The sequence below is a fragment of the Colossoma macropomum genome, unplaced genomic scaffold (assembly GCF_904425465.1).
Source record: "Colossoma macropomum unplaced genomic scaffold, Colossoma_macropomum, whole genome shotgun sequence".
NCBI classification, from domain to species: Eukaryota; Metazoa; Chordata; class Actinopteri; order Characiformes; family Serrasalmidae; genus Colossoma; species Colossoma macropomum.
The window spans coordinates 34,411,488-34,438,447 of NW_023494805.1; the positions used below are offsets into that span (position 1 = coordinate 34,411,488).

A 26,960-nucleotide genomic window follows, 5' to 3' on the forward strand; every position below is an offset into this window, starting at 1 on the left:
GGATTTAAATGCTGAAATATTTTAACTGCTGTTTTCTTCATCATTATGGGGCATAATTTGCTACATGCAGAGTGAGAATAAATAAATGTATATCTGATTTTCTTAAACAATCTGACAATTTTCCTAGCCCTTTAAAAACAAAACTGATAGAAGTCAAAGTTACTTCCCAAAAAATGTAGATGGCAGGGGCATGCATCAATGCATTAATCAGTTCCGCTGCATCAATTGAGATTCTACTCTTTTAAACTCAACCTATAGTCCTATGCAGAATTATGGGTGCCCCTAATATGTTAAAAATTGTGCATTAAAATTTGCAAATAAACTGCCACATTTAAGGTTCCATGTAGAGGATGTTTACACATTTTTACTTAGAAAACCAACAAAACAGTTTGACTGGGGGAGTTTACCCTTTTGCATTTGACTGTATTTTGAAATGTAGAATTCAGTTCTTTAAAATGTAAGGTATTTAATCATCAAAGTGTTACTTTAAATAGGATGAGGTTTGATGGTGCATTGCATGCTTTCCTGAAGAATCATAATTGAAATTCAGTCGCTGTGAGGTCATGGATTTAAACCAGTATTAGATGGCTAGAACCTTGAAGGTGAACTCTGTCCATTACTTGAATAAATAAACTCTTCCATTATTTGGATAAATAGTGTACAAACAAAAAGTATGTTAAAGGATCATCGTCCTTTCCTTTATTATTAAATAATTTACATAGATTTGTATCTGAAGTTTCATAAAAAAATATATTGGACACTAAATAACCAAGGCTTATTCATATGAACAACAGCAACACTAAAATGACACCACTTAGGACTCCAACATTATTATGTAACAAAGTTCAAATCTGTGGTGTGATATGTTTATCTTCTGGATGTGTTTGACAAGAAGTGGAAATTGTGGCTGCTTTGTTGTCAGAAAGAGTCTATGGTCATGGTCTGCATGTGTTTGGTTTGAGAGAGAGAGATTGGTGGTATTAGCATGTCTGTGAGGTAAACCAGTGATCACCAGCTGAGTCTAAAGCTGTGAGGAAAAATCTTCTTGTGTAGGTACTCCACTGTCTCTGCCTTGCCCTTCAGCTTTTCAAACTCATAATAGGGAATCTAGAAAAAGGGGGGAAAACTATGTTACCACAGATACACAAATGCATTGTATTAGTTATAATCATTAAACAAGTCCCAATTCTGTTACATCTCCGTTCTATCTAATCTGATTTTGATTCAGAGAACTCAAGAGAACAACGCAGAGGTAGAGTATGAAACTCGGATAGAATGAAACTGACATTAAATCATTCAAATAGCTAGTCAGTAAAAAAAAATCCCAAGTTTACATTCTGTTAGTACTTGTGCTTAGAATGTCCAGAATAAGAACTGACAAGCCAAATGAACCAGAGTGAATGCGAAGAGACTATTCTAGTATGCCACATTAACCAGACATTTGTGTTTGTCCATGTTTGTCCATATTTAGTGTACTCTGGCCTTAAGGCTGTGTTCAAACTTGGCAAGTTTGGTTCAATTATAACAAACCCTAGAGCAACTGTACTGTTAGTGTAGTTTGCACAAGCGAGAATGATGCCATGCAAACACTGGTGCACAACAAATAAGCTTCCAAATGAACTCTGGTGCGGTTTGTATGAATGCAACATGGATCAAAGACGTGACTGAGGCACATTCAAAACCCACCAACTATATTACTTATTAATGTGCAATGTTTTTGCTTTAAAAGAGGTAAGCCTATCAAGGCCGTGTCAGTGATTTTACTCTGCTTCACATCATGGGAAAATCATGGTAACGTGCTTCCTCTAGAATATGATAAGACAAAGATAAAACATGCATAAAATCCATGAGCTGAGGCCAGAGTACAGCATCCTTTTGAAAGACTGCAAAATTTACATCATATAATCTGCCCAATCAGTTGTGGCACTTTTCCTCTGTTTAACTTTATTTGTTTAATTATCTTCTGTTTTGATGTCAAATATGTATGTCTGAACTGTGTAGATAAACACTCACCTGAACAACTTCATATCCCAGAATCCTCAGGTGTCGCTGCTTGATAGCTTCCTTCCCCAGAAGTTGTCTGGCATTAGCAGCAAAGCGTTTTGGCCCATCAATACACAGAGCAATCCTGAGAACATTTATACACAGAAATGTAGGTACTGACACAGTAAGCTTTAGCATAGTCATCCAAACAAATGCATTTAAAGATATTACCTTTTGTATACTTCATCATGGCTGGCAGGTAAGACATAGCCTTCTTCATCTAGTTTTATCTCCACATCTGGGGGGAAAGAATACAAGTTAACAATGTCTTTACAGAGCAGTTCAGTATCCAGTAAGTAACCAGTAAGTTTTTTTATCTCTGTATTTCAGCACACTGGGTTTAAAAAGAAATGGGCCTCAGTTTATCATTCATTTTCCAGCGTTAATTAGAGAGTATTTACATCTACACTAGAAAACCATATATAAATCAGAGCCATTTGTTGACATAGCCCCCCTATTTCAAGGACACAAATAAGCATAATCCTAAATGTGTCAGGCAGCAAATCCATTGTCAGCAATGATCATCTGAAGCCTGCAAACCAAAGTCTGATTTATTATTTCTGTCCTGTCAGCCTCATGATAACCTACTTTACTGCCACTTCTTTGGTCCTGAGGTTGAAAAACAACAATTAAAGACATTTAATTATCTGTCTCGTTCATAAACTAATGACGCAACACACAACTGACCAAGAAACAAATGAGTGGTCAATTTATTCTTTGCATATTAATAGTTGTGGTCCCCTGCAAGACTATGTATAAAAAGCATTGGTTCACCCAATATAGATGTCAATAAACACAAATTAAAGTTGACACTCTGCAGTTGAACATCATAATCATTACTTTATTCAAATCCAGTGCCCTGGACAGGGTTGCACCAGGTTTGCACTTAAGTTTGAACATTAATTCTTTACTAAATCCTTAGATAACACTCCTTAGCATCAGACTATCCTTTTACTTATTTTGGTTGCACCACAAAATCCTTAAGTCACATCTTAAGTACTAACAACTAACTAATGCGTACCTTGCTTTAACATGACAATAACAAGTTCAGAGGCAATTAATAAACCTTACCAGCATCTTGCGCTGACTTTTTCAATGGAAACTATATACGTGATATAGACGTAAATGATGTGTACATATTGAACTGAACTCAACAGTTTCAGCAGCTGCTGAGTCTCTCTGAACTGTGTGTGCTGGCTTCATCTTCTGAGTTAAAACGTAAAATGTTTTCTTTTTCATGTTCCACCAGTCAATTCTGAAAATATCTTTATTATTAAATTTTATTATCTATTTTACTTTTGAAATTCAATGTGAGATCTTCTCTTCCGTGAACAGATAATCACTCCCGTCTTAAAAGAACCGCACTGGCTACCTGTATCGTTCAGAATAGATTTTAAAGTTCTGCTACTAGTTCTTAAGGCTCTAAATGACCTTAAGGCACCCGCTTACATCACAGAGTGTCTGTCTGTTTATGTTCCAGTACATGATCTTAGATCTGCAGATACTGACCTTCTGTAAATACCTTCTGTAAAATACAGAAAACATGGAGAGGCCTCGTTCAGTTGTTATGCTTCTGAACTGTGGAACTCAATTCCACCTTTTGTTAGACAGTTAAGCTCAGTGCTCACTTTTAAGAAGCATCTAAAAACATATCTCTTTAACTTAGCATTTAATTAAAACTTTACATCTCTTGGTATTTATCTTTTAATTTGATCTGTGTCATTTTCTTATGATTCTAAATTAATACTTACAATTTCTTGTGTAACTGTTTTTTTTATCACCTGTCTGTAAAGCACTTTGAGCTGCCACCGGCATGAAAAGTGCCATATAGATAAAAAATTATTATTATTATTATTATTATTATTATTATTTTAATTATTATTATTGTCTTTTCAGTTTTTGGGGTCTATTGCATCACAGAAATTATGAACAGATGTTTTTCACTCATTTCTAAATTTATATCTAGTCATGCTGTGGTAGATTACCCAACAATAGCACTTAGTTTTGAGCTCTGTTCACCAAAGAATTCATGCTTTTGTCTTCTTTGTGGTATTTATGTGTTTCCCATTGGTTTCCCCAACACTTACACCTACTTAGGAAGAGGTGTAAATATTTAGTAAACAATAAGCTCAATGTTAAAACTAGTTTATGTGGCACAACATGTTTTGCTTTAGAAATGCATAAACCTGAACACTTACATCGTAACTAACCTATGTTTGAACTTACGTACAACTGGTGCAACTGACCCCTTGAAAAAAGAGCCAAAACAAAAACTCTCCACATAATGACTTCATACAAACAGACAGTATTAACTACAGTGTAGCTACCAGGTGTGTTTCAGGTGTTTTTGTGCATGTGTGGGTAAGTTACCAAGTGTGTAGCAGTATGGTGTAAGGACTCTGGATGCAAAGTAGGATCGAGCCCCCAGTAGATCCACCAGGCCAGTCTTCACAGTGTTATACAGGTGAGGGTCTACTGGGGTCTCAAGTGAACGTCCTGGAAACAGGAACGACTTCACGCGCAGCTTGGGTAAAAGCCGTGGACCCTGCAGTCACATATGTTTACACACATACAAAGAAAACATTAAACATTGAATTCACTGCATGATTGGACAGCTAAAATGTGCAAGAAAGTGTAATACACACATCATAGAATGGACACTCCAGCTTCACCGTCATGTAGAGCTGCGTCAGCTGGGCCAACATGACACGATCCATTCCGCTGCCCTCTTCTGGGAGAAAACAACAGAGTACACAAGAAAACTGCACATTATCCACATCTGTACTAAGTCTGAAAAGACCATGCTCTCTCACCTTGTGACGTACACTAGGGGTGGGCAGTAAGACAGTACGTTATTATTTTCATGATTAATTACATTGAGCTGCGTTTCCTGAGCACATCCAGTGGTATCACTGGAATGTCTAGAACACTGATCAAATGCACACTTCATAAAAAAAATAATAAATAGAGAATTAGACCAGCTGACCCAGTGCAAAATTATGACTAATACACTTCTCAGCCAATAACAATCATCTCTAAGCATTCCCTCCATTGCCAAGCGAAGGACAGAACTCCTTAAGCCTGAGGTGAGAACAGCCATGGCAGTAAATTAGTCAGAATTTTATTAGGCTAAGAAACAGTGGAAAAGTGTTACTGAGTGTTATATGCTACCTGACACACGCATCTGGATGGTGATGTTTTTGTTTCATTCCTGAAGCTGAAAATGTTTTGGATTAAACTTTGTGGTAGATCAAACTCACAGCTCAGCTTGACTATTAACAGGCAGACTTATGATGGCTCTAAGGTAAATAAGCTAATGTTACCTAGGTTACTGTATTTCCTAAAAATCATTTTAATATGATGTCTAATGATAATGTTACCAAAGATTAAGATTAAGATTAGTTAGCTAACTATCAGTCAGATTAAACAGGACTGTGCAGCCCTCACATATGATTTAAAACATTAGGTGTAAAAATGGGTATATTTAATGTACTCATACAAATATTAATGTACTCTTACACATGTTTTGTATTGTTTTATTAAAGTTTGCTGAAAGACAGTGTGTAAAGGTGTCCTCTTCAGTATCTAAAGTTACTCTAACTAGTTCCAGCTTTAGCTTTAACATTACTCATCTGAAAGAGTCTAAAACCTTCTCTTTATTGGACATGAACACTTGCCGCTTTAACTTTGAGTGACTAAACAATTTCCCTGGCTTGATTAATGTAAACATGGTTTCCAGATTCCATTTTTTGTTCGCTTTAAATTGGCTTCTATTCATATCTGTTAGTTCTTAAACGTGTCTGCACTGACCATCTACACAAGATAAATGTTTTAAAATGTTTTTACCTGTGTGCTTCTAAATTTTACTAGAATTGTTTTCGGTCTTCTTTACATGTGTTACGGATGGAACGAGGTAGCCTAACCTGAAAGTTTGACAGATGTGGCAACACTAACTAAGGGAGGTGGAACTTGTTCAGAATTTTTCAAACTTTCAAATGAAGAGTGTCTCTAAACAACAAGCAGTGGTGTCATAATGTCGAAATAAGCAGAGAAAAAAAAGAGCTAACTGGACGTTAATCCGTTATATCATAATAATCAATAATCTTAATAATTATTATTTTTATGCCATTTTATTCTATTTTACTGTTTTACTCTCTGCCCTGTTTCTTATTAAAATATAATGTATGTTATAGTATAATCATTTGTTTTTTTTCCATCTGTGTTGGTTCCAAAATATTTAGCAAACCTCAAACAACACTAAATATCGCTGTACTGTAGTACTGTACCACTACGTTACATTTCTGCCAAATCGCCCACCTCACCTGCACTTACATATTTGATCTCTTACCCTGAAGTTGCTGTAGAAAGTATGGGCTGAAGACTTTGGAGACGAAGTTGAGCGGGTACCTCTGCAACAGGGTGCAGGCATGCAGCAGCTCCAGCAGGGCTCTGGGTTGGAATTGTGAAAAGCGGGCGCTTAGGACTGACTCCACTTTTCGGAAGAGTCGTCCTGCCTCCTGAGGTACGTATCCCACCACTCCGAGCGCTGCTATCTGCTGAGACACCTGCCCTGTGGCATACTCATCTGCTCTGTACACGAAGCTTTCAGCAACTGCATCAAAAACGGGTGGCGAGAAAATGCGCCTCCGCCCGAAATACTGCATCACCTTGGTTACAGTCTCCGGGTGAGCAGTAAAGGCAGTCTTCGGCACGTGCCGTTCGAGCGCTTCTACAAGAAAATGATCACTGTGTCCATAGTGCATGAGTGCAGACAGCACCACGGCTAGTTCCGTATCTGCAAAGTTCGGGACGTGCCGTACAGCCTGTTTGCACAGCGCAATCACTAGTGGTAAAGCCTGCGCTTGACTTAATGTAACTAGTGCTCCTAACGTTTCACTGACCGTTAGGGGGTCCATTTTTGGGGCTAGACTAAGTGCTCGGGCGTTCATTTTGTTTAGCAAGTCCTGGTAGCGGCCTCCTTCAGCCAAACCGGCAGCTAGCATGCTATAGACAGCGGTCAGTTCACTTGTATCCCAAAGAGCTGGAGCTTTATTCTGAAGTTGACTCATAGCCTGCGCTAGCATGGCACAGTTCGGCCCTTCTAGCGCAAAAAGCGCTCTTGCTAAGCCGCACAGCGCTCCAATGCTCAAGTGCCCTCGGTCTAACCTCACCTGGCTCTCAGACACCAGTCTGACCACTAGGTGACTCCATGGATCCAAGTAGAGACGGGTGCAGCCTTGCAGAGCCTGTATCACTGCCTCATCTTCCAGCTCAGCTGATTCCTTCTCCAGCCTCGAACATAGTTCGCTCAAAGCCACGTCAGATAGCAGTGTATCAGGATCCCGAAGACCCCCGGCCCCATCCTGCTCCAAATCAGCCAGCCGGTGGAGAACAGAAGCAGCAGCAGCTCCCGAAAGATGTGGAGAAGAGCGCAAGAGGCGTAGAACCTGCCGAGACGAAGTGCAGGACGCGAGACGATCTTTAAAGACACAATCCTCATCAGAGCTCAGGCGGTGCAGCAAAGATGTGGGACGTCCCGCCACAGAGGGGTCACGAGACAGACGGATGGAACCAGACACAAGAAAGAGAGGCTCCCGGCTTGTGATGCACAGCCATCTCCGTCCCAGCTCAGAGGGAGAACAGCCACGGAGGAGCTGATGGCAAACTCCAGAGGTCCAGATGGATGGAATACACACATGATGCTCCCCTGCATTCAAAGTGGCAGGAGAGAAGAGGAGGGGTACCGCCACTTTCTTCAGCACGTGCACCCTCCGCAGCACCGTCAGAGCCATGAAAAAGGCTAGATGCTACACCATCCTTCACCTGGTGTCAAGGCAAGAAAAACAATGAATTAAATTGAAATTGCTCTGTTATAACCTGGCATTTCTTAATCTTCTATTGCACAGTGCATGCCAGAACACATTGCATGCAACAATGTCCTACATCTTTATTGTATTTCAGTTTTTCCCTTGAGGTCCACTTACATGATTTAATTTATCAGAAACAGTAGTAATTCATTTTTGCATGACCCCGACTGCTGGATGTTTGCAATCAACTTCCTATTGCATTCCTGACTTCATAATCAAATGCAGATTCGTTTGAGCTTTTTTATAGACTTAACAGTCCAAATAGAATTTAGTGTTGATAAAAAAAAAAACGTTCTAAAATATAAAAAAACTACAGAAATATATGCAAATAATTCTTGACCTATCATGAACTGTATGACACACTTCTTGAAAATAAGTAGAGTAGAGAATGTGTAACACAGTGTATTCACATGTATGGTGTATTTTTAAAATAATTATGTGCAATGATACTACACCAGTGTGTTTGGTAACACCACATACACACAACACTGGTAGCTGTGAAGGGTCTACCACCCAGCCTGAAAGAAAATCTAGAGGAAACACTGCAGGTAGTGATTTTACGTATATAAGTGTGTTCACTAAACCATTTCCAAACCTCTGCTCTTGGCAGCCCACTATTTGTAGTTATTATTCAATACTCAGTTTGGCTACTTAATAAATTTAACCAGTCAAGGAACCAAACTTCAAACTGGCTCACAGGGTATCAACAACTTTTTTGAATAGAGGAATTTCTTGTTATTTCTTACTGTATGTATGTTTATTTGCATTTACACTAATTATATATGGTGTTTTAGACTTTTAGCACACTACTGTTGTCGTGACATAACACTGATTTGTCCTATACAGCCTACAGCAGTTTAGCCCCACCCATTTACAGTGAAGTTATGAGGAGTGTTTCAGCTTTTTGAATGAGGCACAATACAGGGCAGCCAATTAGAGCAGAGATAATTTACATATGCGTCTTAAAAGCACAGTAACAAAAACAGCCTGTTTAATTCAAATGGATAAAGGGAGGCTGGAATATAGCTATGTGAAAATTAATAATGACTTTTTTGTACATAAACCCACACATATGTTTTAGTGGACCTCAGACGAAAAAAGAAATGAAGAATGTAGGAAACAGGTTCTTTAATGGTCAACTGCTTACTGCTCCTTTAAAAATTCAGACCAATAGCGTGCTCTCAGTACGAGATGTTAAAATCAACAGGCACCAGAACATCTAAACTCTGACTGCTGCAATATCTATAAGGTATAAACTGGCCTAATGCTAATGTGAACCAGACACACTGTTTCCTCTGTCCTTGCGCCTCTGAACTTGATGCAGCACGTTACTGATAGAGCTACATGCTACCCGTGCAGTAACGGCGAGAGATATAACCACAAAAACAACCAGGCAGCCTAGAAATGCTCGACTCACAGTTTGAATTTAATGTTTTGTGAACATATTTTACCAAATGACAGACAGTGGCTTACTTTTAGCTGTGTTGTAGTGACTCGGCGTGTTCCCCCGACATCTTCTGTGAGTACTGCGCATGTGCGCTGAGCTCTGAGTTTGGATTGGTTCAGCTGTGCTGTTCTGGGTGGAGCGCACACAGTGAAATGCAGTGTTCCCATTGGCGTGTTAGCTTCCTGTAGTGTGCACACTAACTAGTCCATTCTAGTAAGAGCACTGGGTAGTGAACAGTGAGTCTCCCACCATTGTCACCACTCTTTGTTTTCCTTTCACTTAACTAGTAAGTTAGCATGTTGGCCTTCATTTATAAATTAAAGTATACATTATTCAGGAAACTTAAATAAATGCATGTTTTCAGGCAACACACACTCATAGACCTGCACTTCTAAACAAGGCTTCCTCCTTTGTAGTCTCAGAAACAGTTAAATTCTGGGAACTACCATTTTACTGTCTTTCAAATTATTAGCCTTATTATTATTAAGTGCGATTAAATCATGCTCGACTTCTTTTGACCATATGGACCGCTTCTCATTGGCTGATTCATGATTCCTCTGGTCGTCCTCTTCCTCTTTTACCTTCAACTCTTCCAAGCAAAATTGTCTTTTCCAGTGAATCGGTTCTTCTCGGAATGTGTCCAAAATAAGAGCTTCTGTTTGGATACTCTGGGCTTCGAGTAAGGGGTGAGGCTTAATTTGGTCTTGGATCCATTCGTTTGGGATTTTTGCCGTCCAAGGTGCTCCTAAAAGTACCGGTTTAAATTGTAACGTCCTTCAAGTACACGAGTTGAATTCTGCCATAACCTGATGCTGGAGCGCTAACGGTTTGGTGTACACTAGCTAAGCGATTTATTTAGAGCAGTAAATCGTCATTCAAATAATGACTGTTTGGCGAATCGTGGAATATTTATGGTACATGATGTATTGGGATAACTTAAAAAATAAATATATGGATGTGAGGTTTGTGATGCATTTTATTGAATGTGGTTGTTAAAGATTCAATAAAGTTCTTTTAAACTTAAATTCATGAGCTTCCGACTAGAGAAAAGGCAGGAAAGCAGTCGTCACGAAACCGTTGCATATTGAAGACAGCTAGGAAATATTTGCGTCTTTCAATCTTGTTTACTGCCTTTAGAGCAAAATTTATTTTCTGTTGCTTCTTGACGTTTAACAGGCCGTTAAATAGAAATATATATATATATAATATATATATATAAATATATATATATATATATACAGCTTATGACTACTAGAATAAAGTTACTTATTCACATATTTACATATATATATATATAATATATATATATATTACATAATGATTTTCCTGGCACTGATTAAACGTGTGGAACCAAATTGTCATTGACGGTTCTACTTTAAAATGCTGTTTATTTTAGATATGGGTTTATTCACTCAAACTCCATATGGTGATTCAGATTCACCATACACGCTGTAGGACTGTTAAGGTTAGATGTAACTCGGATACAGGGGTAGAGATAGATACTTAGCACTGCAGTAGCAGTGTAATTTCAGTGCTTCAGGGCATGTTAGTACATGTTGACAGGAATGAGGAAAACAGCCCTGATATTAGAACAGCACATAGATGTAACCTTACTGCACAGAACTTTTAATCGAAAAATCCTACTAAAATGAGCACACTAAATCTCGTTTGAGTATAAACTATCTAGTTTAGTGATGTGACATGGCTGCACATTTCATATCACCATGTTCCTCCTCAGCTAAATTCATCCATGCTTAATGAAGAATTTGATTAAAAGACAAAGACCACAGCAGATGGTACAAGGATCTGAGTAATTTATTCAAAAAGTTCATATTTATTATAAAATGTAAAAATCCTGCTAGATCAGGCCATAACAGCAAAGGTGCCGTAGCATCTCACCACTGCTTCACATTTTAACAGTTTTAAAGCACTGAGAAACAGGACCTCTTCAAGATCTGCAACTGGTAAATGCATGCGTGTCAGCTGAGTCAAATCAAAGGTACACTCGGTTGAGAGAAGAAAGACCTTAACATCTTGATTAACAATACATATACCAAACCTTTAGCATTTCACAGACAAAGCCTAACCCATTATAAAAGGTTTGAAAGTGAATGAGTCTGAAGTGAACCACAGACCTGCCAACCACACTGAATAACACATACACCAATGAACTTAACCGTGCACTGTCCCCACACAAAACACTTCCATCAAAAAAGTGGCATATTTCTTTCTTTGAAAACACTGATCATGATAAGTTTAGTGATTTGGTCTCCTAACTAATTTTCCACCTTCCGGGTGTAACTTTAACTCAAACATACACAAACACACAGCAGAGTCAGTGGCAGCTTTTCAGAAGGACTCCATAAGCAATAGACAAGGCTCCTCTAGTTGAGAAGGGGATTAAAAGTGGAAGGGCTGAAGATGCATGGAAGTTTTTTGTGCTTAATCGTCCTTGTCTTTGGCTCCATGTTTGAGGATACGTGTGAACTCCACATAGTTGAAGTTGCTCTTCTTGTCAATGGGTGCCTCCCTGAAGAGCTCATCGACTTCTTCGTCTGTGAAACGGTCGCCCATCGTCGTCAGAAGCTCACGCAGGTAGTCCTCTTGGATAAAACCTGAGTAGACAGAAGGAAAATGAATATGCTATTAAAAACCCAGAGGCTTCGATATCTGGATCCAATAGAGCTGATATTCTACCATATTGCCCATCCTCACTAAGGCTGCACAATATAAAATTTGTTCATCATTATCGCAACATTAGCCTGGGCAATGCTGACATTGCTGAAGGCTGCAATATGCAAATTAACCAAACATCTAAACAAATCACTAAATGTTTATTACATGCTGGTAGAATCCTAACCAATCAGAGCCCACAATAAAACACTCTTTTAGGAGGTGTAGGTGTTTCAGGTGAGTTTCTGTGAGTGTTTTGATGAAATTTGGGTCTAAATGTGTATTATGAGTAAGGGACTGTAGTCATGATTTGAGTGATGATTGAACTGAAATACTGGTTCTCAAGATTCTTAAGTTTAACCAGGCTTACCAGTCCCTTCCTCATCAAAGCAGGCAAAGGCGTTGCGGATGACATCCTCTGGGTCAGTGCCATTCAGCTTCTCTCCAAACATGGTGAGGAACATTGTAAAGTTAATGGGCCCAGGAGCTTCATTCATCATTGCCTCCAAATAGTCATCTGTCGGGTTCTTGCCTAAAGAGATGACAAGGCAAATCAGGGCATTACGGAAACATCCTTTATGCAACAGATATTGATTCAGGTATTTAGTAAGCCATAGACAAAGTCCTACAGAGTAATTTCAGACATAAGATCTTTTTTAAGTTATTTCTTGATTAACTCAGGAAGTGTTCAACACAATATATTGGCACAGCAAGGTATTTTCCAAGCGACCCCAGGAGCAATCAGATTCTATACTACTTGAGTCCAAAATGAAAATGCACAAAGCTCAAGCATCACTGGCAAATTCATCAAAACTAGAATTGAGGTTTATATCAAGCTAACTAATAGCACAATATACAATGGATGCTACACAAGGTAACTGAAAGGGACACTTGTAAATGGGTAGACTCGATTTGGATCTTGCCACCATCTGCCAGGATCTACTTTCTTAGCTCTTGTATCTTGACTGTTTAATGGACAATGTCATAAGTGCCCTGCCTAAAATGTTCTACAAAGAAATGCTACAAAGAAAAATGCATTTGCACTTGTACAATGCAAGAAAACAGTGTCCACAGACATCCTGGTGTACAGAGCGTCTATGAAATCAGTCAACGTTAGCTCATCAAACAACAGTAAAGGCTTACCCAGAGATGCCAGCATGTCATGCAGATCTTCCTTGTCCACAAAGCCGTCACGGTTCTGATCAATCATGTTAAAGGCCTCTTTGAACTCCTGGATTTGTGACTGGTCAAACATAGCAAAGACATTGGAAGTTGCGCGCTGAGGGCGCTTCTTCGTGGTCTTTCCCTTTGCCCGTTTGCTAGACATGTTGCCTCTAATCTGTTTTCACCTAAAAGGAAAGTAAAATTTAAACAAACATTAGAGAAAGAGGTAGAGGTCATATGAATACCACTATAACCCCTCATTACAGAGCCTGGTGAAGCAAAAACAAAACAAAACAACAAAAAAAACATTATTAATGACAAATAACAATAATAATAATAAAACTATTTTAACAAACTGTTCTGCAGCTGTTCCTTCACTGTTAATTCAGCAATGGTCCTGCTAAAAGCTGTGAAAAGCAATTTTACTGGAACATGTAATTACTGAAAATAGGATTTGAGCAGTCATGCCTGGCAAAGCAAGTCCAAGAGACATCTGACAATGTAATGGGGATGCCCAAATTCCCTGCCCTTCCTCTATAAAAGGAAATGTGCAAAATGGTTTGTCACTGTTCTAAAGGCTTCTTTTCCACTGGGACAAGAACAGGCTAGTCACGTGAGAACAATGTCCTTTTTAAGATACCGTTATAAAAGTTAAGGCTATGTACTACGGTCAGAAAAGGAAAACACATTTTTTCCTTACTTGCATGCATGTTCAATTTTTCCTTAAGCTAACTAATCATCAATCAACTCAAAAAGCCTCTTCAGGATGGATGGCATACTGAATTTCTTGAGATGGACATGGTTCATTAAATGCATGCTATTTCAATTGGGGTGACTCCCAGATGCATACAGATGAAAGTAATTTGCTAGCTGCCACTCCTGGCTTAAACAACCTTTATTGCTCAGCAGGCTGGAATTCACTCGATGTTGGTGTAAAACTGTCCATCATTTTAATTAGTCTCTTCCTTATTAGTGAAGGTGATCACTAAAAGGGTTACAGCACAATGAACATTTAAAAGTCATAAGATGCTGAAATAGTAGGCCAGCACTAACTAGAAATGTGTGCTGGAACTGTCCTATATTTTCACCCATGGGACTGCTATACATAGAGCTAGCAGTACAAGTTAACCCAGTTAACACTTTGGCTTTTTTATAATGACTTTTACACACACACATACACTAATATATATCCCAGCCAACACGTATAAAGGATTGTCAATCTACTGAACATAGAACTCTGATGAAATCCATGTACTATTATTATTGCCATCATCATCAGGGGGGCTGATTCTTCTAACTTGTGCTATCCTCAAGTACGCCACTGGCGCTGTTGTATATATTTATTTCAGCTGCTAGTGCGTTGTTGGAAATTATTTCTTGTGGCTTCCAGCCTAAAAACTCATTGCGTGTTGCTGCCTTGACAATCTGTCGAGCTGTATAAGTTTATTAGCCCAAAACACAGCTAAATAAATAAAAACCCAATCGCCGAGGAAAAGCCTAGAGACGGAACAGCTCGTAGCCAGCTGCGACCAGCTGTACGCAAATGGTCAATAAGCACACCCTTACTGAAATACCCATTACATAACTACCTTTTAAACTTCATATATAGCTAGCATGCACTCCGATTATTATTATAAACCGGTCTCTAGCTATCTAAAAACATTTTTATTCTTATTTTAGACTCTGGCTAAAGCTAGCGTTACCTGGCCGGCTAACACAAGGCTAACGCTAGCTAACTAGCTCACATCCGGCTTCAGTACGAAGTCCGCATAGGCAGTACGAGCCAAACGCAAAAGAAACAGCACTTCTTAACCCGATACACATAAACAAAAATGCAAAAACGAGAAATAAATCTATACGTTTGTAGAAAAATTAAGCGAAATTAAACTCACCTAAAGCCCGACGGAGTGACGGCCTGGACAGCTCAGCTCAACCACCGCCCAAACTTCCTCATAGCCTCAGTGGTGGGTTCCGCTCAGGATGTGCAGACCAGACCAAGTACGAGAATGGGGGTGTGTACGACAACAGCGGTGTAGATAATCATAGATATGATAAAGAATCAGCTTACTACCAAACTCTTTAACATCTTACTTTACAGTTAAGTTTAATAATTCAATAATTTATCACAGTACTTATCCTGCTAAAGGTTTTAACTAATTATACACATTCATAACACCCCTGTCAGCTGCGACTTGGTTGATTCAAACACACCCAGTGTCTCGTCTACGCAGACGCTCCTAAACATGTCCATATAGGGGGTTAGAAAATTTCTCTTTGGGCGAAGTTTTCCGAGGTTTTCCGTCTGATGATTCCCTAACATCCTTTCCCGTTTATTCACAGGACACCGAGTGACTGATGATGCTGGTCTCTCATTACCCTGTTTAGAGCGAAGGGGCTCATCCACAAAAACTGTAACGTTTTTATGATGTGGGGCAGGATAATATTTCTCTAGGAAAACAGTTGCTCCCCTCTGACACCCCAGGGGCAAAACATGCCTAGCATAGGGTGGGCACCTGGTGGAAGATTTGAGTAATAGCCTAAGTCTGTCCTTGTCTATTATCCCATTATCAAGAACGCATTGATGTTGAAGTACGAGCGGCTTTATACACTAATAGTGCATAAATGACGTTTTATGTATGTGTGTATGAATGCATGTGTGTGTATGTATGTATGTATTGCTTCCAGACTGTGTGTAAATGATCACTGCAATAAAAAAAATCTCCATTCATTAACAAGTGTAATCTAACAAACACGTACAACAGCGGGTCAAGAAAATAGTTCAAAAACACCTATTACATGTAGAAATGAAATCAGAAACGTGTTTCTAATGTCCAGTTTCTACATAGCCCATCTCACACATTTTTGTGAGTTTTGCAATAACTTCTGTCTTTTGCAATAGTTTGTGTGTAGTTTCAGGGTGTCCAGTAACTGGGGGTAGTGTTCACCCAGATAATAGGTGTGCCCCAAACAGACTCAGAGTAGAGAGTCTCTAAGCTTCACAGATAAACATATGCAGTGCACATGTCAGCCACTAATGCTACTTCTCCAGGGCTAGCTTAATGGTAAGGGTTCTTGGTTCTTTTCTGCAAGTGAGAACATCTTGGACAGGAATGCAACAGGATGGGGCTTAGCACAGTCTCCCTGCCACTTTGAAAGCATGGCCACAACTCCCGCCTCAGTGGTGTCCACAGTTACAATGATGGGCGGAGATAAATCAGGCCCATGCACAGACCTTTTGGGGGGGCAGGGGCTCAAGGAGCGGGAAAGGGCGACATGAACATAAATTAAACTTATTTTAAAATACTCTATATTGCAATCACTCTTACCAAGAGAGATAGTGTAATCATGTTTCAGATAAAAACCAGACGTAGTGCCAGTCCAAGCTCATAGAAAGTATGTGGTAAAGTACAGCACTGCTGAAATTTGCGCAGCCCGGTGGTACTATTTCAGATTTGGCACCTGTAGACAACCTCAGTCAAATGGTATGCATAAGAAAAATGGTCTGAGATATTTTTTGTTCCAGATAAAATTTGTAAATTGTACATTTATTCAGCAAATTAAGGAATTGTAGCCATCTGAAGCAGTTAGTGTGTGAAAGCTAATAGAAAGAGGGCACCAGAGCATTGTAGTATTGAGAGTGGTTCTAATTTACTGTCTGAGGCTGGCAGGTGTTGACATTGCTGGCAGCCAAGGAAGGCCATGAGGAGTACTTTAACAGTGGATAGTGCAGGCTGTACCTGGGTGTCTGGTACAAGCAAATATTGGCCAAAGTGTTCAACAACAGTTTAATTAAAGACTCACTGGGTAAAATATAGATCACATATAAATAAAATATAAGGAGGGATAAAATAATTCCAAAATAAAGAATTTTAAAAATGAGGCACTAAAAAGAGGGCAGTACAAGTCATACTGAAAAGGAATAGACCTTTCCATAGTATTGTGGTCGAAACAGAGAAGACAAAGTCCCCATAGACCTCAACTGAGACTGTGTAATAGTCAAAGGCAATGTATTAAATGATCTAAGAGGCCTGTAAATAGAATGGGGACAGAGAAATATGATGAAAAGCCATGAAAAAAACCTAAGCTTCATAAACAAGTTTAATTTGTAACGAAACCTTTGAATGATAACCAGTGAAGAAAGGCCAGTGTGGAGGATATATTATCCCTCTTCTCGGTGCAAGTGAGGAACTTTGCAGAGGCATAGTTGCAGATTTTACGAGACAGGTGCTGGTTTGCTGTCTCATTATCTTCAATACATGAAGGAGGAAAGATAGTGTCTGGGTCCCTGGGAGTGTTCTTCCTCTCACAATGCCCAGAGATGGTATCTGGCTTAGTGTTCTCGGAACCCAGGCGACAGTACATTCTAAAATTAAAATTAACAGCAAGACACAGGGTCCATCTGTATTGACTTGGATTAAGTCATATGGTTGACTGGGTGTACACGTCGACTGTGATCATGGTGGAATGTGAACCGTTCAGCTTCTAACTAGTGTGTCCACTCCTTCAGCTCCTGCTTCACTGCCAAAAGATTTCTTTCGCTAAAGTTGTTGTTACGTAAAGTGAGAACCTGAAATATGATTTAATCAGCACACAGTTAGCACACATCCTAACAGGCGTACCTCAGTTCTGGGACAGTACAGCCCTTATTCTAACTTCGGACATGGATGCTCCAAGACTTGAAGTATTCCAGTTTTAAATTTAGGAGGGGAGTAGGAAGAGCAACAATCATAGTGAAGTCCTGAATAAACCTCTAAAAGAAGTTGGGAAAACCCAGGATGCATTCAGTGTCTTTTACCATTTTAGGTTCAGGTGCAAACCACATTGTATCTATGCTTACCTACCATAAGTTACTCTACAGTGGTTTTGTTTTTTATGCCTTTAATTCAAATAGTCATTATACACAAAGATACAGTGCCTTTAAAACTTTTTCTATGGTTTTGAGGAACATTCAACTAAAAGTAACAAAAAACATAAGATATTATGACATTATTAATCCCCAAAGTAAAATTAAAGTATTACAGCAGCATACATACAAGTCAAACATAGAATACATATAAGGAAGGTAAAAATTAAAATATATATACAAAATTATATACAATATAATACACACACACACACTCACATATGTATATATATATATATATATATATATGTGTGTGTGTGTGTATGTGTGTGTGTGTGTGTGTGTGTGTGTATACATACAACTACAGCTCTGCTATCATGCAAAAAACACGACATGGGTGTTACACTCATATGTGCAAAGTATTGGAGTTATAGTTCCTGCTACAATTAAGGCTGCAGTTACTGTTATAGTAAGCATTACAGTGTTATAATAACTGTAATCCACAGAAGATGTAGTTTACATTTGCAGTAAAGTTTCCACAGTCAGTAATATATTACGTACACAATGCAGTACAGCTGTAAAATATAGCATTGTGCAAAAGAGCATGACCAGTGCGGAATGCGCAGTAATAAAGTTCAGTGCAGATGATACAAAGATGTACAATGTTGCATGAGGAAAAGACAAATAAGAGTGCAGAGTTATAAATGACCTGCGAAAGCGTTTCTTCCTGCAGCGAAGGCAGGAAGAAACACATACGGCATCAACATACAACCACAACAGGCAACGTATTTGTTATCAAAGCTGATTGCTGTCATACTACTCTAGTAACTCAATAACAGATTATAACAACACCCTCATTATACTTAGACCATCCAGTCATTTAAATGTCTTATCATTATTTTAGTACCAATATCAGACGCCAGTTCCCCCCTCACTGCCAGACTCCTCTATTGCGTAATAGTTGTCCTAATAGAGGGGCTCAGGGTACTCTGAGAAGAGGGACTAATTGTTCCGTTCCAGCCATATAACCTAAAACATGCTCTTGATTGGCAAACGGGTTCTGTGTTGAGTTGCAGAACGGTCATAACCAGCTTAAACAAATTCTCAAAATATTACATATACATGAAAAATGTTTGCTTTCTTGTATAAAATGTTTATAATATTTCTAAGAGTGCAATACCTCTCATTCATCACTCATTAATTTGCTAAACAAGCCAAAACTGTGAAGTGTATGACATTTTTTCAGAGATCACACCTTATTGTGGAAAACATGGGAGATCAATGATCAAATCCAGAGAAATGGAACAGCATTTTCTTTTATCATCAACAAAACATCAAATGTTTTTTTTAGGAAGTGGCATTGTTCCAAAGACATGTGGTATACATACCATAAAGAAATTGTATAATTTGATGTCCTTAATAATTTTGGAAAACAGGAATTTATTCAGTTTTTTGTCATGTTGGCCTATATATGAAGCCGGTGGGATAAAAAGAAGTGTGAAAAAAGAAGTCAAATCTAAATTTACATGAAAGGATAAGCATAAAATTAAAGTAAAGATAAAAATAATGAAGTTCAACTTCAATATAGCAGATTTCACAAGCTAGAGGAAAGCTATCTTAGTGTAGTCACCAACTATCTCAAAACAGTTAAACTCAGAAGAAAGAGCAGATACCAGAGATAGGATCGATTGAGTTCCACTTCCAAAATCTGTTTCATCATTTTGTAAAGAGAATGTACCATTAGGAAATGATATGCACTTCAAATGGGTTATGTTGCCACTTATAACACAATACTGACAGTAAAATACCAATAAGTAGTGACACACTGAAATGAAAATTCTTGACTGAAACTTAAACTGAAATTAGGGACACACTTGGCTCAAAACCAAAACCAAGTTCTTTTATATGTAATTTGCCATTTTATCTTTATGGTAATGATGCTGATGATGCGTCAGAAGTGATATTTGCCACGTTAAAAAAGAGAATTGAAATTGAAAACTAGATGACTAATGTAATTTTCAGCAGCCTGCTAAATAATCTTAAATATTAAAAATGGCAAAATAATGAAAATATTACATGGTTTCCCAAAGGCATCTAAAGCTGACTTTCATGGGCCCCCTGCTATAATGATATAGTGTGTTTCACTGTTTGTCTGCTGCCACTCAAATTGTTTGAGCGCATCTGTGCTGACTAGCGTGAGAGAGTGAAGGAAAAGTGTTTTTATCACAATTTCATTGTCATTATCAATCAAATTATTTGCTAATTATTACATTTTGACACTTTGTTGTAGACCTATTTAATCTTTTGTCTGTCTTGGCCAAAATTATTAGACTTTTTTAAATGTTTAATGGCTGAAATTTTGGTTCTTCCTCACTGGTGAATACAGGCAAGATCATGACATCATAGTTCAGCTATGCGCATGTGACCATGTAGCTTATTACTAATGCATGACTAATGCATAACTATGGCTCAATGTTCAATTTTCTGGCTTCTAATTATTCTGATAATACAATAGTAATTAACCAGTTGCAGGTTCTTTAGGGTATCTTTAATAAACCTCATTAAATCAAGTCATACCTGCATCAGGCAAATACATGATCCTCCAGAGCTACAGAGGATTCCTTCTATAGTTCTATTTGAAGATATCTGACTGAACATAAAGCATATGTCATGATCCAGGCATATTACCTCAGTCTTTAGAAATCTTTAATGTAAGTCTTAGTGAGCCATACATTCACCAGCCCCTACTTTGTAGGTCCACATTTGCTGAACTTAGAGACTGTGGCTCATCTATTGATACACTGTTTGTATTAGCCAGCCTTTCATCAGTGGTCAGTTTCTGATCACTATAATTTTTCTGACAATAACATGTCTGTGGAATGAAGGGTATTTAAGTCTAGCAAATCTGCTATTTCATAGACATTGTTAAAACAGCACTACGTAATATTTTTGGTTAAAACTGAAAGAAGTAGCATTACTGAGTATGGAGAAATAAGAACACACTAAAATATAGTATGCATGCACCACTGCAGACACCCTGTAAAGCCTAAAATAATTATTTATAAGAGGTACTGGGACGGATTTCGTGGGAGTTTTCAGGCCCCGTCATCCTTCTGTATGTATTACCATCACGCACATAGGCTCAGACAGAACATTCAGCTTGATGTTTAGTTCTCAAATGCAAAATCAACATTATACTGATGAAAATATGATAACAATAGTAGAAATTCACTTATTTCCCAGAAGACATATCCTTCACCAAGTATTGACTGAGTTCTCTTCGAATACTCTGTCATTGCACTTCCAAAAGTCAGATTCATCCACTTGTGGAGGCCAAAGCACAACTGACATTATGAAATGTTCTTCTGCACATTGTGTGCAATTACAGGCCTCCAAATCCCCAAATCCTACATGGTGTTGCTTTAACAGTGTAATAAAAACAAAATGTAATATCTATGTATCTAACTTGTAAATATAATAATATGTAAATTTGATGCGCTTAACATATAGTTCTTGTGTCAAATTCATTTCTATAGGTGTTAGAGCACCTATAACCATTAACTAATTAGAAGAGAAATAACGAGCCAGTAACAGAGGACAATGTGCGTTTACACAGAATGGGCTGAAAGGTCTCACGTGGCGTTGTCCCATCCAGGTCCAGGAGAAATGTAAGACTGGCGCCAAATTACTTTGAAATAGACAGTAAAACTTGACATCCCAACCCCCAACTCCATCGACACACACTTTAAGGTGGTATGTGTGGTACATAACAGAGGTAACAATAGCAGGGGCTATTGTTAGGGTGGACACAGCTGTGTGGGGCTTTACGGCCAAAAAGAAAGCCATAGAGTCTCTACTTTTCTATAGGTACACTTTAAAAAATGGGTTCTATAGTAAAGGGAATTGTTCTGTTTAGAACCAGTTCTGTATAGAATTATTCCATGCTTAAACGGTTCGTTGCATTGTGAAATGGCTCTGCAGACTGATGGAGAATGTGTTGTACATGGTTCTTTATTGAACCTTTTTGAGAAGTGTTCTATATAGCACCTAAAAGGGTCCTGCTGTTGCGATCCTGTCAAGTTTTGTCTGATACTGTGCACTGTGAGCTCCTGTAACCAAAACCAAATTCCTTGTATGTGTAAGCATACCTGGCCAATAAAGCTTGATTCTGATTCTGAGTTTGTATCAAAGGAAGAACCCTTTCTGATGCTATACCAAAGGGTTCTATACTGAACCATATACAACACTTTCTCCAAGTTATAGTTAGGATTGTGGTTAATGGAGAAAAATGGAAAAATGTATTGTGTGTGTATGGCTTTCAAGGTATATGAAAGAGAGAGAGAGAGAAAGAGAGAGAGTCCTCAACTAAGAAAACTGTACTGCACTGAATTCACTTGATCCAAATGTCATTTCCACAGGAATAAAATACATCAACACAATTTGATGGTTAAGTTTACTTACTTACTGTTGGTAATAACTGAAGTAATACATTTTATTGATATATAATCCATGTAGGCTTCACGTCTGAATCAAGTAAATTCAGTGCAGCCCTTTCTGTCACTGTACTGTTCCCTCAATTATGTTTACAGTCTTTTAAATGTCACATGATTAATACAGTCTGTACGTTCTTCTTCATCGTGTAATCCGCTCTTCATGTTCAGTAGAAACGATCAACGAAGCGAAAGCCAGTGATAATGTTATCAGGACGTACCGTATCTGTCCAAACCCACCGGTGAACGTGAGGGTCCCGGCTGTTAGCTGCTATATTTATCAGCCTCCGTGGCCATAAAAGGCCCTGAGAGGTGCTTCGACATTCCCCCTTCGTGCCTGCATTATTTTTGTTGAGTGGACTGCAGTCTCCGTCCACAGCACAGCGTCCACTCGCGCCTCCGCTCGGATTTGTAGACCATCTCTCAGCAGCCGTTTGGATAAGGTGAGAGGACTCGAGGCCCGACTGTGTGGAGTGACCTAGCCGAGTTTGCTATTAGCAAGATAGTGAGAACAGGTTTTTGTGGGTTGTTTTGACTAACTTTGAAAAGAGAAACCGAGTTCTCGTGCTCCAAGAATATGACATATATGGTGGTGCATGATATTGCTGGGACATTAGTTGGATGTTTTGACTCTGATGGTAGGCTGTGAAGGCTGCAGTGCATGGTGTTGGTTTGCCTGGGCTTCTTGCTCTTTCAGCGTTTCTTCTACATCAGTGCATTTGGATTCTAAATTCACAGGGTTTTGGATGATGAAAATAATAGCCAGTTCAATTCAATTTAAATTAATATATAGATTGATATTACTATATAGACTGATAGAGTTGTACCCACAACTATCCATTGATTTTACAGTAACAAATTTGGTATATTTTCTACCTTTTGGATAGGTGTAGTTCTCAACCCAGTATTGATAACATCCAAATCTAATATGATAGTAAATGTGCAACATTCATAACATTGTGTACAAAATAAAATAGGACATTTTAAAAACGTGTGCAAATGTCTATCTGTAAAGATCTATAAACAAAAGATACTAATTTACAACCTAACTTTTAGTTACAAATAAGGATATAACATTGTGAAAACTGAGTGTAGTTATAAATAAAGGGATGTAACTTCATAGAAATTCAATTTGGTTGTAAATAATGAAATAGAGCTTAATGGAAATTTCGTTTAGTTATGGCAAATGGATGTAACATCATGGAAATTCTTTAACTTGTGTGTAGACATTTTTACGACTTCAGAGTAAGAGAACATCAAACAGAGGCTATAGGCCCTGAGCTAAGGAGAGCAGGATGTCTGGATCAATACCGTTCTACCAGAAGCACCATCGTCACTATGACCGTGACTATCGTAGCCGGGAGACCAAGTCCGCCATCAGCCAATACCAGCAGAGCTCCTCCAGCAGATACTCTGCCCAAAGCAGCAGCACCAGCAAGGGGTAAGAGGGTGTGGCCCAGGAGGGGGGAGAGAGCCACCTTAACCTATAATGTGACCCCGCATCTCCTGAAACCCTTCTTTAACGTCACCTTTGGTCCTGAACACCTTTGACCCAGTACCTCATTTTCACCAAAACACCCGTTTCTACCCTCCTTCCCATCATTTCTCACTTTGCTTGGATTCTCATTTAAATAATAGCTGCATGTCTGTGGATTCTGCATGTTCTGCTCATTCCTGCTACATCTTTGGTTGTGCCTGCTGAGAACAGCGGAAACTATATGGTTTACAAGCAGCTTGTCTCTGCATATATATGCCATTTGTTTACAGGTCAGTATTGAGCTACCCTTGGGTTAGCTAGCCTTAACTATGGTTCAGTTTTGGTCTGATTTTGAGTTCAGGTTTAGCAGGTTCTGTTTGTGTTGTAGAAGTTGAGGATATTGTTTAGTCTAATCCATGTAGCTTGATTTTTACATTTAGTATGATTAAGTGTGGCAGCTTTCTGTTTTAAAGCTTGGCCTCTGGTGTAACACAACTCCAGCCAGTAAGGTATGCCATCTATATATTGTCTGGTGTATATTCTCTGATAATTTGACTGTAAGCATATCTGCAAATCAGCTGCTTAATGGCTAACTCCAGTGGAGTTACTTAATAGCTTGTTATGGTATGGAGCTTACATCTGAAACTGGAAACTAGAGACCTCAAACATCCAACTCAAGCCTGCTGGCATTTTTAAAGTGCAAATCCAGGTTGTATGGGATATGTTTGTCCTTCGCATGTTCTTTTTATGACAGAAACAACATATTACATGTTCCTACCTTTGTACCAGGCGTTCTATAAAGTACACAGACACATACACACGCAGAACTAACCCACTGCTTAGTGTATTTATAGACGTCAGAAGAGACTATCCGGTTTTACATTGCTTACAGTAATGGTTTGGCATTGGGTTTTGGACATTAGTGTTTAGATCTTTGAACATTTGTCAATGAACAAGTTGAACTGGATTGTGTTACAGTTTGTAAAAGCTTTGGTTGGAGCTCCTTTATCCTCGGCTGAACTTAGGAGCAGCAGTAAACACGTAAGGTGCTGAAATCATTACTTCTTTAGAAAGACAATATTTATGTCCCCTACCATAGGGATATGTGTATGGATTACGTATAACCAGTTAAATTTAGGTCATCAGTGGGAGTCTGGAGACTTGGTGTTCAGTCTTGTATATCTAATGACTTAAATGAGACAACATGTCCAGCAATCATCAGCCTTAAAATGGTTTGGGCAGACAGCAACACTGCAGTGGCATTTCAGGAAGATGTAATGTGTTTTACATACATTTTAACATCAGCAGTAAGATGGATTTGAATTAGTGTGCCATGAAAGAACTTCAACATATGACCTTCTGGAAGTGGCTTTAAAGCAAATTACTATAGAGAAGCCATAGTTTTGACATCGCTTCTGGAATTTTTAAATGTAGTCATTGTTACTGTTGTGTGGGCTTGGCTGTTCAGACAGGAGAGAGACACAAAAAACCCACTCTATCCAGAACGCGACCCTTTTTTGATGGATGTTGTAAACATCTTGGTACATGACATAATTTTTATTAATACACTTATATCAAGTAAGAAAGTATGTTTCTTTTTTTATGCATGTCAAGCTGGGAAGAATGGGAATTTCCCATCATGATTATAAATTTTCAAGTGTTATTTTCTATCTTTGTGTTTTTTTGGGTTAAATGCCTTTTAACATGATGTTTCAGGCAGTGTATTGGATCTGTTTTAGCTCCATTTTTGACGATTAAGACTGTTACACAACTCTAGAAGCCATGATTTCAGCTCCAGGGACAAAATGAGAAAAACATGACTGCAATTAGGCTGCAGCTATAACTATAATGTGATAGAATTCAGCGATTTCATCTGCTGAGTACCATAGAAGGAAAACTGAATGTCAAAGACCCAACCCTAATATCATTGTGTTATCTTAAAACTATTCAAGACTTTGAAAATGTTGATACCATCTGACTGTGCTCTGGAACATTTACTGCATATGTAGCCGTTGGTAATTCTCTGTCCACTATGTTTGCTTAGTGTTGGTAACCGTAATTACTTAGCGTTGGTGCAGATGCTTATTTATTTAATCCCTTAAATGGCCAGCACCTGCTGATAGGTCTGAACGTCTATCACACACTTCAGTAATTTAAGAATAACACAGCTCGTTTGCATATTAGTCCATGTAGTTAGTGAATAATAAGCTGTAGGATGCAATATATCTGGCTTTTCCCAGGGTTAACCAGAGACTATGCATTATTGCACTGGATGAAAGTAGACCAGACAGGCACTTGAAAGCAGCTTCTTCTTTCAGGAAAAATGTTCTGAAGAAGTGCACAGTTAGTGCACTGAACAGTGTGTAATAGTGAGTTTCACCCACGACCTATGGATTCGATGACACTCTTTCCAAAAATAAACTGTCTCATGGTGTACTGCATCCAGTGTGATACCTCACACTGCAGAGCTGTTGATGTCATGGGAGTGAGTGGGACAGGGCAGGCTGCCACACTTACGCAGTGCAGGTTCAGTGTGCACATTTTGCACATCCTACGCTCAACACTGTGCACCCAAAACTGTTCTGAGTGGCACACACTATGAGTGTTCAGTGGACATTATGAGTTTTCACCCAGAGCCAGTTACATTCAGACCGCATTTTTACAGGACACTTTGTGAGGACTGGTTCCTTCATGGCCAGCTTTACAACTGAGAAAAATGTGTTACAAATCCTCAAAGTGTAGGTTTGTTTATACTGTGCAGTTATAAGGTGGTATGCAAAACTTTGACTTCTAAGTGAAAATAAGTTAACACATCCTCCACAGGAACAAACTAGCAAACTTAAATATTGCATTTTTCTTCACCCTTATTTACTCGTTAAAAATGGCCAAATCTATATTTTAACTGGTTAAAAATGGCACCGAGTTGGATCCCTCTGTCTGTCTAGCATTAATAATA

The 26,960-nt window shown here is 38.6% G+C and overlaps 3 protein-coding genes across 5 annotated transcripts in view; 1 reads left to right on the plus strand and 2 right to left on the minus strand.

Annotated features, from left to right (window-relative positions):
• Positions 1-672: 672 nt before the first annotated feature.
• fastkd3 (FAST kinase domains 3) lies at positions 673-9,450 on the minus strand. 2 transcript variants are annotated; one of them, XM_036596624.1, is made up of 7 exons: positions 9,384-9,450; positions 6,392-7,866; positions 4,689-4,771; positions 4,414-4,588; positions 2,215-2,281; positions 2,014-2,128; positions 673-1,107 (listed from the first exon to the last, which is right to left on the minus strand). In XM_036596624.1, exons 2-7 carry the CDS (start codon positions 7,833-7,835, stop codon positions 1,009-1,011), a joined length of 1,983 nt encoding a protein of 660 aa, XP_036452517.1. In that variant the 5' UTR covers positions 7,836-7,866; positions 9,384-9,450; the 3' UTR covers positions 673-1,008. The 2 variants fall into 2 exon arrangements, with proteins under 2 accessions (XP_036452517.1, XP_036452515.1); XM_036596622.1 differs by having other exon boundaries at positions 4,689-4,774.
• A 1,699-nt stretch (positions 9,451-11,149) lies between these two features.
• myl12.1 (myosin, light chain 12, genome duplicate 1) lies at positions 11,150-15,192 on the minus strand. Its single transcript, XM_036596418.1, has 4 exons — positions 15,087-15,192; positions 13,174-13,379; positions 12,401-12,562; positions 11,150-11,972 (listed from the first exon to the last, which is right to left on the minus strand). Exons 2-4 carry the CDS (start codon positions 13,355-13,357, stop codon positions 11,800-11,802), a joined length of 519 nt encoding a protein of 172 aa, XP_036452311.1. The 5' UTR covers positions 13,358-13,379; positions 15,087-15,192; the 3' UTR covers positions 11,150-11,799.
• Positions 15,193-22,859: 7,667 nt separating this feature from the next.
• myom1b (myomesin 1b) overlaps positions 22,860-26,960 on the plus strand; it is a 39,751-nt gene continuing 35,650 nt past the window's right edge. Inside the window, exons 1-2 of one of the 2 annotated variants that reach the window (XM_036596073.1) lie at positions 22,860-22,970; positions 23,754-23,968. In XM_036596073.1, the coding sequence (XP_036451966.1) occupies positions 23,823-23,968 (146 nt within the window). In that variant the 5' untranslated portion in view covers positions 22,860-22,970; positions 23,754-23,822. Of the gene's footprint in view, positions 22,971-23,753; positions 23,969-24,937; positions 25,051-26,960 lie in introns of those variants that run through there. The other variant, XM_036596074.1, reaches the window with a different exon arrangement.